This window comes from Notothenia rossii (genome assembly GCF_949606895.1).
Source record: "Notothenia rossii genome assembly, chromosome: 6".
NCBI lineage: Eukaryota > Metazoa > Chordata > Actinopteri > Perciformes > Nototheniidae > Notothenia > Notothenia rossii.
The window spans coordinates 36,703,188-36,722,074 of record NC_136909.1 but is presented as its reverse complement, the minus strand read 5'-3'; the positions used below and the strand labels follow the sequence as shown (position 1 = coordinate 36,722,074).

General features: G+C 41.6%; 1 protein-coding gene and 1 long non-coding RNA gene across 2 annotated transcripts in view; both read left to right on the top strand.

Annotated features, from left to right (window-relative positions):
* Window positions 1–18,887, top strand: part of LOC307044573 (ADAMTS-like protein 2) — a 70,564-nt gene that overhangs the window by 34,436 nt on the left and 17,241 nt on the right. The window contains 1 exon segment of the mRNA XM_079689883.1: window positions 6,687–6,790. Within this exon segment, the coding sequence (XP_079546009.1) occupies window positions 6,687–6,790 (104 nt within the window).
* Window positions 8,519–17,785, top strand: LOC307042545. The gene is made up of 4 exons (XR_013809149.1): window positions 8,519–9,005; window positions 10,063–10,331; window positions 10,427–15,909; window positions 16,157–17,785. It is a non-coding gene; the product is annotated as an uncharacterized lncRNA (long non-coding RNA).

The window sequence follows — 18,887 nt, the reverse complement described above, 5'->3', positions numbered from 1 at the left end:
CACCAAGTAGTTTGCCGTACTTAGTTCCAAGTACTTAGTTCATCAGAACTCTTTAGTTGTGATGAACTAAAGAGCAGATCCCGTTCACACCGGAATAAGTCCCTGAGGGAGGATTAGGGATGGGTACCTATCCCCGGTATTAAACGGGCCCCGGGGCTGAATTATTAAAGACCGTGGTACCGTTAAGCTCCAACGTTAACAGTCTTTTTATCGGTACTGAACTGGAGACATGTAAAAAATATATGTATTATTGCTAAACAAACATTATATTGCAGTTTTAGTGTCGCCAACTCCGTTTCTAATATGCAAAAAGCGTGCAAAATGCGTCTTTTTACTATATTCGATCTTTCCAATCCAGGCGAGAGATCTCTCTCCCCCGCCTGCTTGCGAGGGGGCGGGGCAGTTTACACAAACGCAGCTGCTACATGCAGCAACACACACACACGGAGGAGATGGCGGAGAGAATGCGCACCGAGGTGCGGTTAAACTTTACCCGTCTCGATGTGGACAATGCTCGTTACCAAAAGTGCAAGAGTTTAGCATGTAAGGGCGCTCGAGCAATTTGTCTAAACATTTAGCAAAAGTGCACCACATTCAGACGGAGAAATGCACCGGGTTCGACTGTCTTTCTAGTAGCTCTGTAGCCCCATCCACGATAAACGTTTCCACGTCAGGTATGTTATGTATGCTAGCAGCAACACATGGAGTTAACTCAATTTTACAAACATGGGTTAATGATTAGAGGTAACTGAGTTATTTATTTTGTTAAAGTATCAGCTATTCTGTTTACAATTCTGTCATCAGATTATTTAATACAATTTGTGAAAACATTGTTGTTTCTTTTGATGTGAAATATTATGTATTTAATTTAAATAAAAAGCAAAGTTAGTTTTGTTCACAATTTGTTTAGTTAGTTTACCTTTTTCTTTTTCTCCAAAAGAACCGATAAGAGTACCGTTAAAAGACCGGATCGATAAGCGGTATCAATAAAAGTAGTAGTACCGTTAAAACCTTAACGATACCCATCCCTAGGGAGGATTAGGCAAATGAAGCCGCTGACACTTCTTCTTCTTCTTCTTTGGGTTTACTGGCAGGCCGCAAACAACTTCACGGCGTATACTGCCACCCGAAGTCCCCGTCCGGAAGTCCCCGGAGTTGGGGACTGGATTCAGTAGAAGCTGCAGCAAACTTTTCCGAGTTTTACGGGGCGTGGTTTGCAATTCGCCCAGCCAATCAGAAATGGGAACCTTTTTCTCCCATGAAAGTACCTGCTCTCTTGGGGTGAAAAGGTTCTCATGAACTAAGTTGTAGAACGCAACATTTCAAGAACTATCGGAACTATACTGGGAAAAGTACTCCGGTGTGAAAGCGTCTAATAGCAGCAACTCAACAGCGGGAAAATAAAAATTATCTCTCTAAAAGCGAGTTTGGAGAAGCCTTATAATATACTAATAGAAGTTACTGATATAAAGATAACAAGCAACCAAATAAGAAAGTTGGAAATAGTACAAATCAAGCAGGAGCAACAGCAACAGGCTGCATGCTCCGTTGGCACATGTGCACTCAACCCAGTCTCACGGCATTTCGTGTTATAGTCACAAAATAAATGTAATCTATTGATTCGTGTTCACCAACACAAATCAATAGATTACAGATTAAAAAAAAATCGTGTCACACAGAACGATTTGAAAAGCAATGTATTTCTATTGGTACTGTTTCGTACCTGCACAAAGTCTTTTTGTCCGGTCGGTTCTTGGAAGACCAGAAGCTGTGTGGTTCATAAAAAATATTTTCTTACTCAATATCAAGCCACGATTATTGTTTTTATTTGAAATTGTATAATGCCTGACTTTTTTTGCCGTCCGCGAGGAAAATAAATGGGGCTCAGAGCCTCAGAATACTGAAATCTGTATTTAAAAAAAAATGTTTTCCTTCTAATTTGTTATTATTTACATTGCTTTTAAAATCATTCTGTGTGACATGAAAAAAATGGGGAAATCGTGTTGGTGAACACGAATCAATAGATTAATTTGTTTATAACACAAAATGCCGTGAGACTGGGTTGGTGCACTAGACAAAGCTGGGAGACAAGCAGATGGAAAGGTAGTAAAGGAGTGAAACAGGTAGTCTAATGTTCCGCAACGCCGATGTAAGGGGATGGAAACAAGCAGACAGTTAAGCAGGTAAGCTAGATATACAATGGTTAGGGTTAGATAGTGAGGGAGCTGGGTAAAGAGCAGTCACACAACAGACAGTAGGGCAGACAGATAGGCTAATATACAGGTAAATAAACAGACTGTAAAAGGGACGGACGGAGACATAAATCAAAGGATGTAAGAGCGGCAGGTAAATATACAGGATGTAGGGCAGATGGATAGAAGGACAGACAGACAGACAGGTCTTCGATTAATCATATTCATAACTCACATAGGCTCGCCAGCAGCTATAAAACAGGGGATGACACGCCCTGTCCTCTGAGACTCTGAGAGGAGAGGAAACGAGCAGAGCAGAGGAGCACAGAGGGGAGGAGGAGGGTGAGGTTGGGGAGTATAGCTACACTTAGAAAACAAATTGAAGAAGTGAAAAATATGATGCAAAGGGGAGGAAAATGTGCTGTCAGGCTGTAGTAACCTCTGGGGAGAAAATAATGTGCAGGAATCAGTCTGGCTTACATGGAGGGATGCCGGCGAGGAATAACTCAAGGTGATTTTCAAATAAACGTCTGGCGGAGGAATAACTCAAAGTGATTTTCAAATAAACGTCTGGCGGAGGCAGAGGGATCGACCGGTGTTATGACAAGAATGTGCATGTGACTTTTATGTGACGGGATGAAAAAAACAAAGTGCGTCTGCTAGGATGCAGGCTGTGAATCAGCTGTCAGTCTCAGCGTATGAGTGCGTTTGAGGGTCTGCACGACTGAGTATCCTTAAATGAATAATAATATATCACTGAAAATAGATTTGTTTCAAAATCGCTGGTTTTGAAAAGGATTGGGGATTAAGTGTATGGAGCTATTTCAGGGTCATAATTATTTTTTGGAATAAAATATTTATTTTCAGATTTCACTTTTATACATATTTTGATATTTGAATCCTTAATTTTTTCAGTTGCAGATTTTTTGTTTTCAGATTCAAAACAATTATTTTTTCAGTTTCAAATCTTGTTTTTTCAGGTTTCACATTGCTTTTCACCTTCAGATCGTTTTTCACTTTCAGATCGTTTTTTTTCGCTTTCAGATCTTTTGTTTTCGCTTTCAGACTTTTGGCCCTGATGTTGCGTGAGGGGGCGGGGCTTACCAAAGAGTAGTTTGGCATCCTGAGTGGCAGGCCTCCCTCTGTCATGTTGCCTTCATGGATGTTAGGTAGCGCGAGAAATATAACTCAATACTTTCTATACACAATACTCCCGTGATTGGTGGTAAACTGATACCAGCGTCAAAGTTCCGTTAAGCAAACTGTTGAGGATCGTAGTTGGCAACAATCAAGGTATGAGCGCAATAAACTGTGCTAGAATGTGAAATTAAGTATCCGCAACGAGCCAGCAGGTTGTTCTGGTGGACCTGACGCCATCCCCCGCTCTCTCACGGAGAGATACCGCAGGTCCTTCCTTCCTACAGCGGTCAGAGCCCCTAGACTAGAGATGGCAAATCCGGATCGTTTTATGGACTCGGAGTCTTATGAGTCAGTCATTGAAGAGATCCGGATCATACGAGTCATTTGAGTCATATGACTCAGCATCACCAAGACAGTAGAAATCCTACAGGTGAAACGGAAAAGTTGTTGCATTTCACGAGCACATTAAACCGATGTTATATTAACCTCCGCTACACAGTGCCTTTTGCTTTAATAAAAAATGTTTAAAAAAGGGTTATTTGGCGATTTGGCGAATCTGAGTCTGCTGTTGACTCGTGCATAAGGACGAGTCTGCTGGATCTCTGGATCTGCTGCTATACGGTTACGGCTCTGAGTCCGCACGAGTCTGCTATGTTTTGCACAGTGAGTCAGGATTTGCGAATCTCTGAGTCTGCTGTTGACCCGCGGCTCCCGGGGCTCCCGGGGCTCCCGCGGCTCTGAGTCCCCACGAGTCTTCAGGAAGTTTCACTGATCCGCGTCCCCTCCCCTGAGCCAAACGATAACTTCTGGAAGCTATCCTACTTGCTAAAGGGTAGGCAGATGGACTGGGGTACGTTGTAATGTTATTTTACATGTTATAAAGAGGGTAGAGAGTGACACAATTGATAGTTTTAATTTGTACGTCACACCAGGTGTAGGACTCAAAGGACTCGGGTTAATGGAGAGGGGAGACTCGTCCCGACCAGCTCATTTCTAGGATCTGGGTTAATGATCCGGATGAATCAGGACTCGCCCATCTCTACCCTAGACCCCGGACAAACAACACAGACTATAACACCTCTTGTTGATAACAACTATGTGCTATATTTGCAATATGTGCAATATATACAGTATATGCCGTTAAAAACTGTGCAATATATACCTGGCTTCTAAATCCGCAGAACTGTTACATGGTGTGTATTATGTCAAATGTGTAACTTAAAAAATATATATAATTTCTTTTTTTAATCTTTAACACTTTTTGTATGCATGCTTTAGGTAACATTAAGCTGTCTTTGGCTCCTTTCTGCTGTAACAATGTAAATGTATCCCCTGTGGGACTGATTAAAAAGGGATTCTGATTCTGATCGCAAAAACCAGGGTTGCGTTCGAATAGTCCATTTAGCTTAGGAACCTTCCTAACCAAGTGAAATGACCCGGAAGTCCCTCAGTGGCAGCCATGATAAGTACCGTTCAAATTCTCTAGAATGATAGGAAAGGAGGTTTCAAACTTCCTTTATAACCTCCTTTAGCTTAGGAACCACTGGACCTCCCTAACCGAAAGGAGAGGAGAAAATGCTACCCCACAATGCCTTGCAGCCGCAGCATTTGACGTCACACAACAGTCGGCCGTTCACGGACACAAACGATTATGACGGAGAAATTATATCATGAAAGTTACGGTGCTTATTAAGCATTTTAAAACGTATGTGGTAAGTTGCCAAAGTGCTTTGTTTTGAACGTTCATCAGTATTATAATCAAAAACAGAAATATGAACGTTAGTTTTTACTGAAATGATCAAATAAAGTCAACATTTCACTGAGCTGTATGGGTTTTGTTTAACTTTTAAAAGATGTTTGAATGGTGATATACACAGTGATAGGTGTTAAAGACTAACGTTTATAATAAATACATTTGTATCGATTTGAAGATATTTTCATAGTTCATACAATCATACGTATTGGGATCATTTGTATTAATGTGGACCGGAGGGAGAGGGTGACGAGCATAAGTTTCACTTTCATTTTTTACTTAAATTCCAATTTTGGTCATGAAGAATATGTTTCTCTGTTGTTCATAAAGCATAAAGCAACAGCATCAGGGCACGGTGCAGAGTCTCTTGATGAGTCCGTCGTTCTTATTAAACATCCATGTTGTAGTCCGTTGTATAGAAAACTTTAGTTTCCGTAGTTTCCCCACAGCAACAGACGCACACAATGACGTCCGCTGGCGCATCATAAACACGTCGGATAGTGAAAGTGCATTCGGATTCTCTAAAGTACCGCAGTCTCTTCTCCTAAGTCCTTTTGAATTCTTCTATCCACTATCCCTTAACCCCGTGACGTTTCACTCAGAGGTCAAGGAATAGGAGATAGGGTTAGAACTTAGGAGCTGATTTTTAAACTATCCGAACGCAACCCAAGCCAATACTATGCTGCGTTCATGGAGCTACGTGGAAGTGGGGAAGGACAATGCTTGATTGCGGATACGTAATTTCACATTCTAGCACAGTTTATTGCTCTTATACCTTGATTGTTGCAAACTACGATGCTCAACAGCTCGCTAAAGGGAACTTTTACGCTGGTATCAGTTTACCACCAATCACGGGAGTATTGTGTATAGAAAGTATTGAGTTATATTTCTCGCGCTATCTAACATCCATGAAGGCAACATGACAGAGGGAGGCCTGCCACTCAGGATGCCAAACTACTCTTTGGTAAGCCCCGCCCCCCCACGCAACATCAGGGCCAAAAGTCTGAAAGCGGAAAAAAACGATCTGAAGGTGAAAAGCAATGTGAAACCTGAAAAAACAAGATTTGAAACTGAAAAAATAATTGTTTTGAATCTGAAAACGAAAAATCTGTAACTGAAAAAAATCAGGATTCAAATATTAAAATATGTAGGCCTATAAAAGTGAAATCTTAAAAAATAAATATTTTATTCAAAAAAATTGCTGAACTAAATCAAAATAATATTCAACCTGAAAAATGATTTCAAATACTTATTTTTATTTTGAATACATCATTGTATTTTTCAAAGTTCAGGATAAAAACTTGCACTTTCAAATAAATTGTATTTTTTTAAATGATCAAAACTTATGTCCCTGAAATAGCTCCATATAAGTGCATTTACAATGTATCTTATTACCAAAACAAAAATAATACAAATGCATATAGAAACGTGTGTGTGTGTGTGTGTGTGTGCGTGTGTGTGTATGTGTGTGTGTGTGTGTGTGTGTGTGTGTGTGTGTGTGTGTGTGTGTGTGTGTGTGTGTGTGTGTGTGTGTGTGTGTGTGTGTGTGTGTGTGTGTGTGTGTGTGTGTGTGTGTGTGTGTGTGTGTCTGTGTTTGACAGGGGGAATCAAAGGATCTTCCAGAAGAACCTGAAGCTGAGTGCAGCTGATATGTACCGCTGGAAGCTCTCCTCTCAGGAGCCCTGCAGCATGACCTGTTCCATAGGTACATTTGAACACACAAACACAAGTTGCAAATCAATGACATCCTATCAAACTTTGAACCCAACAGACTGCAGAACCAGTTACTCTATCACTTAGGTATAGAGTTTCTGCTCCGCCCCTGTCTAACAGAGTGCTTTCCCAGCCTTCCCGTTACAGTTTTTCTGTTTTACAATGGCGTCAGTTAGCAACCAGGAAGTGACACCAGTAATGACAAACAGATGAGAATGCTGCATAAAGTGTAAGTACCATGTTAGCGGGACATTACGGAGCTCACGAGTCCGCCCTGTGAGGCATGAAGAGCGGACAGTGTGAGTTGGGTTTACTGGTGTCATTTCCCCTCACATTTCAGGGCACAGTACTTTCTTGACATGACTGGAAACAATTTTAAACTGAACCTTCCAACAGTAAATGCTTAGCTGGCAGAGGGTGTGCCTATTGTTCTATAGCCATGGGCGCATGGGGGGGGGTGCCTTACCGCAGAGGTAAACATTAAGGGTAAAATGCCACTGGCCCTCTGGGCCGGTGGACTTGTATTATCACTGGCCCCACCATTGTAACCACTGGCACGGAGCATTCGTCTAATTCGGCTAATAATGAAGAAAATTAACACATTTGTTGCAATTGTAATTTATGCACTAACTACATTACTACTTGAATCATCAGTTCTTCCTCATTTCCCTCAATTTTTCATATTTGGTTTATTAAAATAAAATGAGTCTCCGAGTCCAATAAAATCTGCCTTCCTGTCATTAGGAGTTAGAAATGTAATGGCTATGTAATTGATTAGATTAGAACCTTCATTATCCTAAACTGCTGGGACATTTCCCTAAAGCCAATACCTTTATATTGTCTACTCTTCACTTACTTGTCAGCATAGGTCGGCATTGATGTACAGAGCCGACAGAAGACCTTGTTTATATTGGCATCATAGTGAGAGGTGCAGTGACGCGTCCTAAAACCAGGAAGTAAGCTGCTGGTTCCCTCGACAAAAAGCAATGGGATTTCTCCACAGGGTTTTGGAAAATAGCTGGAAATAAGGTCTGTGGAAAACAAACCTGTTTGATAAATGCACGTTTTGTTCAGCCGGATAGTATCCACATGTCTACCCTACTTTTATAATTTTTGAATCATAAATCTAATCGATAGATTATTAAAGGGTTTTAGGACGGGTCACTGCACCACTAGAAGCCAACTCTATCGATCAAGCTGGCCGAAACTTTCTCTCCCTCTTCTTCTCATGCTCCCTGTCACTCTCCTTTAACTCCTCCGGTTACTTTCTTTTATTTGATGATTGTTTTTTTCCCGGCGCTTGGCCGGTTACCACTGGTATTAAAAACATTTTGGCGAATGGTTAGGTGGCGCAATAGTCTGTACTTACGAAAATTAACTATAGTATTACTATAGTATACTATAAGAGTTGTATAGTATCCTATAGTAAGTTTGTAGAGTTCTATAGTATTTTTCACCAGCTATCGTATTACTATAGTATTTTCTGTTGTGCCATTTTACTAGCTATAGTAGCCCTATAATATTTCAATAGTAATACTATATCTAGATCTTTGTAGTATTCCTATATTATTTTAAATAGTATAACTATAGTATAATATATAGTGTTTCTGTAGTTGTTTTTTGAACACACTGTAGACCACTCCTATAGTAATAGCATGATATTGTCATACTGAATGCATATTATTATATAGTGTTTGTAAAAGTATTACCATAGTGTTTTTTTCTGGTGTTTCTGTATTAAGACTTTTAAATAGTACTGCTGTAGTATAATATTTACTGTTTCTGTAGTTGTTTTTTGAACACACTATAGAACACTCCTATAATAGTATGATATTGTCATAATGAATGCATATTATTACCATAGTGTTTGTAAAAGTATTACAGTCCTAGAATTAATGTGTCATTTTTTTTTAACACACTGCTGTTTCAAAGGCAATTCAACACATTCAGTGTCATTTCTGAACTATTTTACACACACGTGTGTGTACATAGAAAAAATAAAAATGCACATAGTCAACACAATAGGGTTGACTAACACTGGGCTAACATTGGGCACTAACATTGGGCACTGTCCTGCCCAATCACGGTTTAGTTATTTCAAATGTATCATTTTTCAACTGTCCAACTGTCAATCAAATGTCCCAACTGCCATTTCACCTCTGGCTGCTATGGAGGATGGATGTCAGCGGAGGAGAGTCTAACTCTAGGTAAGTTATACAGAAACAAAACGTTTTTAACAAAGTGAGCAGATATATTGTCATAATGTGAGCAAGCTAGGGGTCTAAATACATATTTTTAAACTTAAATAAATATGTTTTGCCAATGTTGAACAGCTAACTATTGTTTGAGTTTAGCTGCCTGGATGACAATTATTTTCCTTTAGGCCGTTCTTCTTCTTTTTTATTATATTTATTTTATCTTAACTTAATGTAGCTTACACTCTTTTCTGTGATCATTCTTCAATCGGCATTATATTGATAGCATTAGCAGCTATATGTTTAATGCTATCTAGCTACTTTGGCTAGGTTTCACTGTTCAGCCAGATGTGGCGAGAAAGTGCGAGTGAGGCTGCGTTGATATACAGTCTCTTACAGTGCAAATACGTAACTTACTCGCACTAAAGTTATTTATTAGTAGTACGTGTACACTACAGTTTACCTGTTTCTGACTAAAACATCAGCCACTACTCTATACTTGCAAATATTATATTGTGTAGAAGGGAGATTTCATATCTGCCTCTTGTCGCTAAGGCAACTCTGTATGTGAGACGCAGCGTCACGCACGGCAGTTAGGCCTTCCCGATTTGATTGGTCGGAAGAGAAGGGCCGGCGGGCTTTCCTTCCGACCAATCAAATCGTTGGAAGGGAAGGCCGGCGGACTGCGGGTGTAGTATAGAGTGAGTGTAGCGTGCAATACTGTGTTTCACCACACATTAATTTAGAGGGGCGCTGTTTCAGTCTTTGTAAAATACTCACTGACAACAGCGGAGAGATGTTTTTAAATACAAATAAAAAATATAAAGAAATACCCAGCCTCCAGGAGAAAACGCCACTGGAGGCTGAGCAGAATCTCCCCTGTGCTTCTCTAGAAGTTGTCTTTATGGGTGAAGTTAATTAACTTAAAATTACCATACTGCTTATAATTTATATAAGGTGTGTATTAATGGGTTTAACTAGAAGATGATAGATGATGGCATTTAATTTAATCTGGCATAATATGATTAGTCAACATCAGGATGAATTTTTCTTTTTCTTATAATTACAGGCAGCGGGAATGAGCTGCAGGAATCTGTTAAAGTCCTAGCAAAAAGTAAATTAAAAGAAAAATCTACAGTGTCCAAAGCACAAACCATCTCCTGGAAGTAACAGCTGAATTTGGATTTGTCCTTGATAGGATTTTAAAATAAAACAGAGACTTCAAAGAGTTTATAGATGTTGATAGAAGTGAGAATCAGTAACTTTGACAGATTCCAAGTGCACTTTTCTGAAGCACCGGATCTTCAGCCTGTCCTAAGAGAAGTCTGTCAAACTCAGGTATACATGTACCATGCTTGTTAAATTGTGTTTCAAAAAATCACACAGGCCAGAACTTTACTTTGTGCTGTGCTTGCTCTTATTGTTTTGTTCAGCCAAGAACCAGTTCTTCTGAATGGCCTAACTGATCTACTTAAGAAGAAAATTCCAGAAGTATTTGATGAACTGCAAAATGGCATTCTTACCGAGAAGACCAGCCTCAAACTTGTCAGAGTTTGCTTCTCTGACTTGGTAGAGAGGCATGGGTTGTAAGTATATGAATGTGAAATGTGTTTATACTGTATATAGGGGTTGGGACACTTTTTCCCTTAATTTCATTGCCCAACCTTTTCTGTTTCAGGCCTGAAATTGTTCTTGTAATCTTTTTACATTCAACTTATTCGTATTCATATTCTGTGAACAATGTATTTTATTTTGTTAATAAAGTTCCTATCTTTCAAATTGAAACTGCTCTGCCTGCTAACTTTTATTTGTTGATACCATACTTACTATAGGGATGAATACATAATTATTAAAACTAATTAACTATAGATTCACTATAAGATCACCAAAGCCAACTCTATAGTATTACGATAGTAATTTTCTGTAGTGTGTTCCAAAAAACCATAGAAATAATATAGAAAGCACCAGAGTGATACTACATAAAACACAATAGAAATACTATTGCAGTTTTTTGTGGTATTTCTATAGTAATTCTTAATAGTAATACGATAGTGTTTTTTCGTAAGGGGAAGGTGCGCGCTCACGGGAGCCTGCTCGCGCTGCGCTCCGCAGCAAATAGCTGTTTGCTTTTCACCCAACAACGACAACCCACTCAGAAAACGCTATGTTGTAGCGTTGATAAACAAAACAATTTAACTAAATTGCTAGTCAAAATACCAATACCACAGGACCATTTTTTTAAAGCAATATTTTTAGTGGCCCGAGCGGGCAAAGTACGTTATGCTGGCCTGGGGTGTCTAAATAGTGCTTCCGGGCCAGCGGGCCATTTAATGTCGAACCCTTCCGGTTACCGGCCGGCCCACATCGTCCGACCGGCCCACTTCAGGACCGGCCCATCGGGATTCGTCCCGATGGCCAATACGCCCCTGGACCCCGGAAGAAAAACATGGAGAAAGACAAATCTACGACGAGGTGTTCTGGGGCAGCATAGACACGTCTTTTCTGTGTTAGAGTTGTACTCGCTAGAGGGTGTACTTTGAGGGTTTGTGACTTTGCAGACCGTTTACATACAGAAAAAGCTACATAACACCAAGCGGCAAACTCTGGGGAAGGCATAAAGCCCATAAGGAAGTGCCACAAACTGCAGTTCATCTAGTGGCCGGTAGGAGCAGGCTGCAGAAAGGAGCAATTTCCATACTGTAGACCCCCATGTTAAAATGCCCACATTTACAGTAGAAATAAACATGTTTCTACTCCTGGATGCAATAATACTTATTCTGGATATAGTTCACCTACATGATAATGTATTGGTGAGTGAGTTTTTTTTTATAATGCATCCCTTTTAGTTATATTAGGTCTTAAAGTTTTTGCATAAATTAGGGCGTGGTCACCTTCTAGCTTTATGTCCCTCTGCTAGCTCCGTTAGCTCTGTTAGCTCAAGGATGCTGCAGGGGCTCAGATGCTCTTCTGATCCGGGGAACACAACTTGAAATCGGACGTGTTTGTTGTGTTGGTGCCTGGTGGAGTATTCTTCATTGAAATATCTGACTTATCTTATGGCTCTGCAGTTAAAACAGACCGTCCCTGAATGCAGTTTCTTCGGTAAGTGAAATTCAAGCACTTTATTTCTTACTGGTCTTTTTATTCAGCTAACGAGGGAGGGGAAGCTACATCTGTGCTAACAATGCTATCCGTAGCATACAAGTTAAAACATAATAGAGAAGTTTAAAACATTAGGAAGGATTATACTGTAGAACAAAAGGCTTCTGTGTGAGGTTGGTAAAATAAGGTCATCCTCGTACAGTTGTTAGTTTGCTAGTTAGGTAACTGTATGCATTCTTATTGTTAATTTAAATTCACTATGCTCGACGATGCGGACAGCTAACGTCACAGTATTGTTGAAGAGCAGCGTACTGTACATGAGATTAACCTCACTATAAGATCTGTGTATCTGAAAAATATGAATCTCACATTTCCAGATGGTTCCAGAAATAACGTTAACGTAGATATTGCAATATGGTTTGTTGAGCTGGAGTTGATTATTGAAGCTTACTGGTTAACGTTACCATCATAATAAACAAACTAATCCAAACGTTGTTGTTTTTATTAATATTATGACCAATACTTACTAAGCATTTTATTATCATTACACTGGAAAAACCAAGTTATTGTGGCAGCAGAATGTGAACATGTAACTTAATGCCTGCATTTAAGGACGAAAAATAGCTTAGTCAATGTTTTAGGGACAAGGAAATCATTTGTTTAAATATTAGATATGACGTTATGTGTGCTTCTTTGACAATTAAGCTTATTCATTGCATTACATTTGTTAAAGATGTTTGTCTTTTACCCTTATGTGTGTGTTACAAATGCATGTGAATATGGCATAGGACATACTATATTTAATTTGACTGTCTCATGAAAAACTATTCCAAAGTAACAGTAAAATAAAAAGGAAACCCCAACTATACAATATTACACAATCCAACTGATAAGATACAGTAAGGGCTGCGATATCCAGCCCTTTTTTTAAAGGATAATCAAAAAGATTATCACATGACGTTTACTAGGGCTGTACCCAAATATCTGTATGTTCGGTCGTTGGCTTACTATTCGGGTTTCAATTTCGTTATCCATCCATCCATCCATCCATCCATCCATCCATCTTCTCCCGCTTGTCCGTGGTCGGGTCGCGGAGGTAACAGTTCCAGCAGAGAGCCCCAAACTTTCTTTTCCCTGGCCACATCAACCAGCTCTGACTGGGGGATCCCAAGGCGCTCCCAGGCCAGCGAAGAGATATAATCCCTCCATCTGGTTCTAGGTCTACCCCTTGGTCTCTTCCCAGCTGGACGTGCCTGGACCACCTCCCTAGGGAGGCGCCCAGGTGGCATCCTAACTAGGTGCCCGAACCACCTCAACTGGCTCCTTTCGACGCGAAGGAGGAGCGGTTCAACTCCGAGTCCCTCCCGGATGACCGAACTTCTCACCTTATCCCTAAGGGAGACACCAGCCACCCTGCGGAGAAAACCCATCTCGGCCGCTTGTACCCGCGATCTCGTTCTTTCGTTCATGATCCATCCTTCATGACCATAGGTGAGGGTAGGAACGAAAATGGCGCGGTAGACAGAGAGCTTTGCCTTCTGGCTCACCAGAATTTCGTTATATTCGTTTTTTTTTTTTTAGCTTTATAGACTTAGGTCGCATTCACACCAGCCTTGTATAGTCCGGTTGAATCGAACCCTGGTACGTTTACCCGCTTGGTGCGGTTCGTTTGGTTCGGTGTGAACACAGTCCGAGACCTCTGAAGTGAACTATACAATACTCGAAGAGCCGGCTCTTTTAAATGAACGACGGGAGCCGGCTCGCGCCCGCGAACAAGCCGTTTCTTTTGTTAAGTAATACAAGACAGAATGATATGATGATCTCCGCGCTACGGGTGCTCTGTGCATGCATGCAGTGTAGAGTCCTGCACGGGTCTGATTTTCAAGACCTCCCAGACGTTGGATTTCGCTCTTGAGGAAGAGTTATTGACAATGCTGTATCCTCCGCTAGAGAGCTTAGCCATTTAGAATGTCTCGCACTCAGCAGCAGTTTGATGCGGTGCAGAGGTTAGGATTATGTGGGGGAGAGGTTTGAGGATTTAAACATTAAAGAGCATCTTGCAGGTTTTTATTTTTTCTACATTTATGCTTAAACTTGCTTGAAAATTACAATTAAAAAAGTGAATGCAGGATTTGATATGTTTTACGAGACATAAGGCCAGGAATTCAGAGGGAAAGGAGCAATTTTGAGCTCTGCTCTTAAAAACGCATCATATTACATCACACAGGGGACACATCTCCGCTCTCTGACCGCGGGTATAGTAGAGTTGCGTTGAGTAGAGCGGTTGTGTTTTAAGGAGCTGGTATTTTTCGGTAGTTTTACATTGTATTTCACCATTTGTAATCATGGTGCAGTATTGTGTTTGTGCAGGTTGCACAAATACCAGCCTGTAAGGACATCGAGTCCACAGTAAAAAGGACCGGAGCTAGCGTTCGTTCCTGGATGCGTTGTGCATCCACCTCCCTGCAGCACATACTCTCCACAGCTTTATCAGGAAACCGTATTACTTCTCTCTCCCCCCCCCCCCCCCCTTCGCTGCTCTCTCTCTCTCCCCTCCGGTACACGGCACCATAAGACATAGTGTGGAGTTGCATTAGGTAACGCTGTGGTGGCTGTACTGCTCCAGCCGTCTCCTTTGTGTTTGTTTGTTTCCCCCTGTCTGTGTTGTTTGTGTGTCCGTGGTGGCTGTCACTCCTGGCTCCCGGCTCAACCTCCACTCACCTGCTGCAATCAGCTGTGCACCCTCCCCGACTACACACCTGCTTTCCATCAAGCCATTTACAACGACATATCAACGGAGGCTCCACAACCTTTCTCCGCCAGATCGTCAAGTATCAGCCGTATTTCGCGTCTCTCCTCCGGTACACATCACCGTAGTGTGGAGTTGCATTAGGTAACGCGAGATACGGCTGATACTTGCGCATTAGTTTCTGTTATGGATCAGTATCAACAGTCCTGCCAGTAACGTTACTATATTATCAATGCTACTTTAGTTATAGCCTGATATATGATAGCTAACTTTACAATGTTGTGATGTGACGTTAGCTAACATTCTGTAGCTAACGCCGGTCACTCACCAAGATAGCTGCCCAGTTCTCCACTGGTTCTCCTCACACCACAGCTCAATTTCTCTCCGATGGCCGTTAATTCATTTAATCCTTGGCTGCTCCTGGTCTCTTGGACGCCTAGCAGGCTCATAATTATAAGGTTGTGGTCCGTCATATGCATTCGAATATTCATGTTCAACTTCTTCTGTGTCGAAACTAGCATTGGGATCCATGTTTATTAATACGTTACACCGGCCGCTCTCCCCCTTGTGTCTCCCGTGTTACGTCACACGCTGGAGGTCACGTGCCGAGGCTTTTTTATGCGGAAGTGAACATTTCTTACAAAAACGACGCCAGATGTCACTGTAGTGTATATTTCTGTATATTTTTTTGAAAATCTAGTGTATTCATTATTTTCCTACACATTTATTCACACGTGTCTTTAACCTGGAAGTTGCTCTTTAAATACAATTATTATTATTTTAATATATTTATTATGCAACACCCGCGACCCGACCCGCATCTTCTTTGTTTTACCCAGAACCGAACCCGAAAACAAATGTTAAACAAACCGAATATCTGGAGCCCGACATTTTTTATTCGGGACAGCCCTAACGTTTACATGTAAAAAAGTCTGTGACCAACACATGTTACTTTACTATCTGTTTTTTTAAAGTTTCCAGGTGATTCAGACAGACCAGAGGATGCTGAACACGAGAGACAGACCTAGATTCCTAACAGCTGTGAATTTCAGCATGGAGTAAAAGGTACAAAGACTCTTTCATACTGTACAAAGAATCGAGAAACTTTTTCGTTTAAATAGATAAAGTAACAACTATGACACTGATCTGCATTCCATTAAACATGACTAAACTTTACTTTACAAAGTGATGAATTAAAAAAACACATTCAAATAATTTTGTATTACTACAGCCATCTAATGCACCTCTTTCATAAATGACACACTTACTCTGCAATAATGTCATGTTTTATTTTTCTTGTCATTTCTGTTAGGAAAGGACATACCTGAAGGACACAACTGCCTCACCGTTTTCTCAGATGGGCAATAAGAAAATGAAAAGCTGATATGAGATTAAAGACCAATACAGGACATTCACTAAGAAGCTACACTTTTATTGTGAACACAAAGATCTGCACACTGAATAGTGTGTAGTCAAACAGGACCATCATTTGTTTGTGGCAGCTGTGCCCAGTATAGGCTCACAGATGCAGTTTGGTGGTTTCTTCATCAGGCCTGGTCCTCCTCCCAGAGAAAGACCGCTCCACCTCATTGTAGTGTCCCGTCAATTATGTTAAGTTGTGTCATGTTTTTGATTGTCATGTTCATGTTAGTTTAGTTTATGTTCCACTTCCTGTTTTATTTTGTACTCACCTTGTCTCATTCCAGGTCCCTTTACTTCCTGCCTTGGTTCTTTTTCCCGCCATCGTCAGTGTCTGCCCCACCCCTGATTGTTTCCACCTGTGCCCACTTACCTCATGTATATATTGTCCTGTCTCCCCTTGTTAGTTGTCGGTTCGTCTTGTTCATTGTCCCAAGAAGCCAGATCCAAGCCATCGCTTAAGAGATTCAGTGTTTTGCCTTTTTCCCTCCATGTGAGCGCTTTACTTTTGTCATTTTGTTATTTCCTCTAAAAGAGTGATTTTGTTTTTTGCAAATAAAGATTATTTTTCTTTGTGCATTTGAGTCCTCTAAACTATTGAGTCAAGGTTCCTAACAGAACGAACCGACCAGTATGGACTCAGCCAACCCCAAGACGCTCCAGACCGCCCTGTCTGCACAGGGAAACATCATCCATCAGCACCAGGAGCAGCTAAAAAACGTTAGTCATGGAGTGAAAGACCTTTCAGAACGCCAGGAGGATTTCCAAACGTCTGTCACGTCACAGGTGAACCATCTGGTAGAACAGCTCCACAGAGTCCTCACTCATCTAGAGGCAACTTCTACAGCTCTGATTCCTGCTACGCCACCTGATGCCAATCCTGCTGCTAATAAGGTCGAGTTCAGTTTCTCTCCTGTCCCACTGCGGTTGGCATCGCCAAAGAAATATTCAGGTGAATCTGGCAACTGCAGAACCTTCCTAGTCCAGTGCTACCTGCATTACAAACTTAACCCAGCCGCGTTTGTGTCAGATGAGGCTAAAATAGCATTTATAGTCTCCCATTTAACTGGCAGAGCTGCCGCATGGGCCACTGTGGAGTGGTCAAGAGACTCCAGTAGATAGTAGTAGATCTTTCACAGCATTCAAAGACACTATGAGCAGGATTTTTGATCTTACCTCACCTGCCGGTGACGCCACCCGTGTACTCATGCAGCTCAAACAGCACCCACGGCCAGTATTAGATTATGCCATAGAGTTCCGTACCATAGCCATAGACAGTGGCTGGAACACCCCAGCATTAATTGACGCCTTCCGGAATGGACTCTATGAAACCATCAAAGACCACCTGGATCCACTGGAACTACCATAAGACCTTGAATCGCTGATTTCCATGTCTATCCGAGTTGATAACCGCCTCAGAGAAAGAGAGAGAGAGAACGGCGCCGAACTGCAACAAGACATCCCAGCCACCAGGGGCACTTTCTGGGTAGGCAGCCTTCATGAGATCCCTTGTTTCACTCTTCATCAGGTCCAACAGGAACAGCGCCATCACAGGCACCAGAGGAGCCAATGCAGCTCGGGAGAACAAGGATTTCTCTAGAGGAAAGACGGCGCCACCTGCAGGAGGGATGCTGCTTTTACTGTAGCCAATCGGGTTACCAGCAGGCAACATGCCCGGGAAAAGGGCATGCTCACCAACCATGAGGAGGGTACTGGTGAGCAAGATTTCCTCTGACTATCCTCCTCGCACACTCACCCAGGTTAAAGTCACAGCTAACAGTCAGACACATACTCTGGGGGCGCTAATTGACCCTGGGGCTGATGAAAGCCTCATAGACTGGGGTTTAGCTAAACGCCTTAATATTAAGACTGTCCCTCTCAAGCATCCCGTCAATGCCAGCACCCTAGATGGCAGAGACTAATGTGTAAAGTAACTGATAGTACAGAACCCATTCAAGTGACAATTGATAATAATCATGTAGAAATAATGCAGTTTCATTTATTCAATTCAGCACAAAATCCACTGATTTTGGAGTTTCCTTTGTTAAAAACACATAACCCACATATTGATTGGTGTTCAGGACAAATTAAGGGATGGGAAGGGAATTGTGAACAGACCTGTAAGTCCGGCTATTTTCGCCACCATGTTGTCACCAAAGCCCCAGTAACCCAACTCAGCTCAGAGACCATGTCCTGTAGAGCCCCAAAAACTGTTGCAGTTTCTGATAGAAGCTCAGATTTTCCTGACCTTTCCAAGGTCCCCTCATGCTACCATGACATTAAAGAGGTTTTTAATAAAAACCAAAGCTCTGTCACTGCCCCCTCATCGACCTGCTGCCTGGCGCACCCATCCCTAGGGGGCGCTTATACTCCATTTCGGGACCGGAGCGGGCGGCCATGGATGATCACATCTCCTCCTCGTTGAAAGCAGGGATAATCCGTCCCTCTTCTTCGCCTGCTGGTGCAGGATTCTTTATGGGTAAGAAGGATGGGTCGCTCAGGCCATGCATTGACTACAGCCCATTGAACAAAATAACTGTTAAGAACCGCCACCCACTCCTGCTGATGTCTTCAGCATTTGAACTGCTTCAAACAGCTAAAGTTTTTACCAAACTCAATCTTTG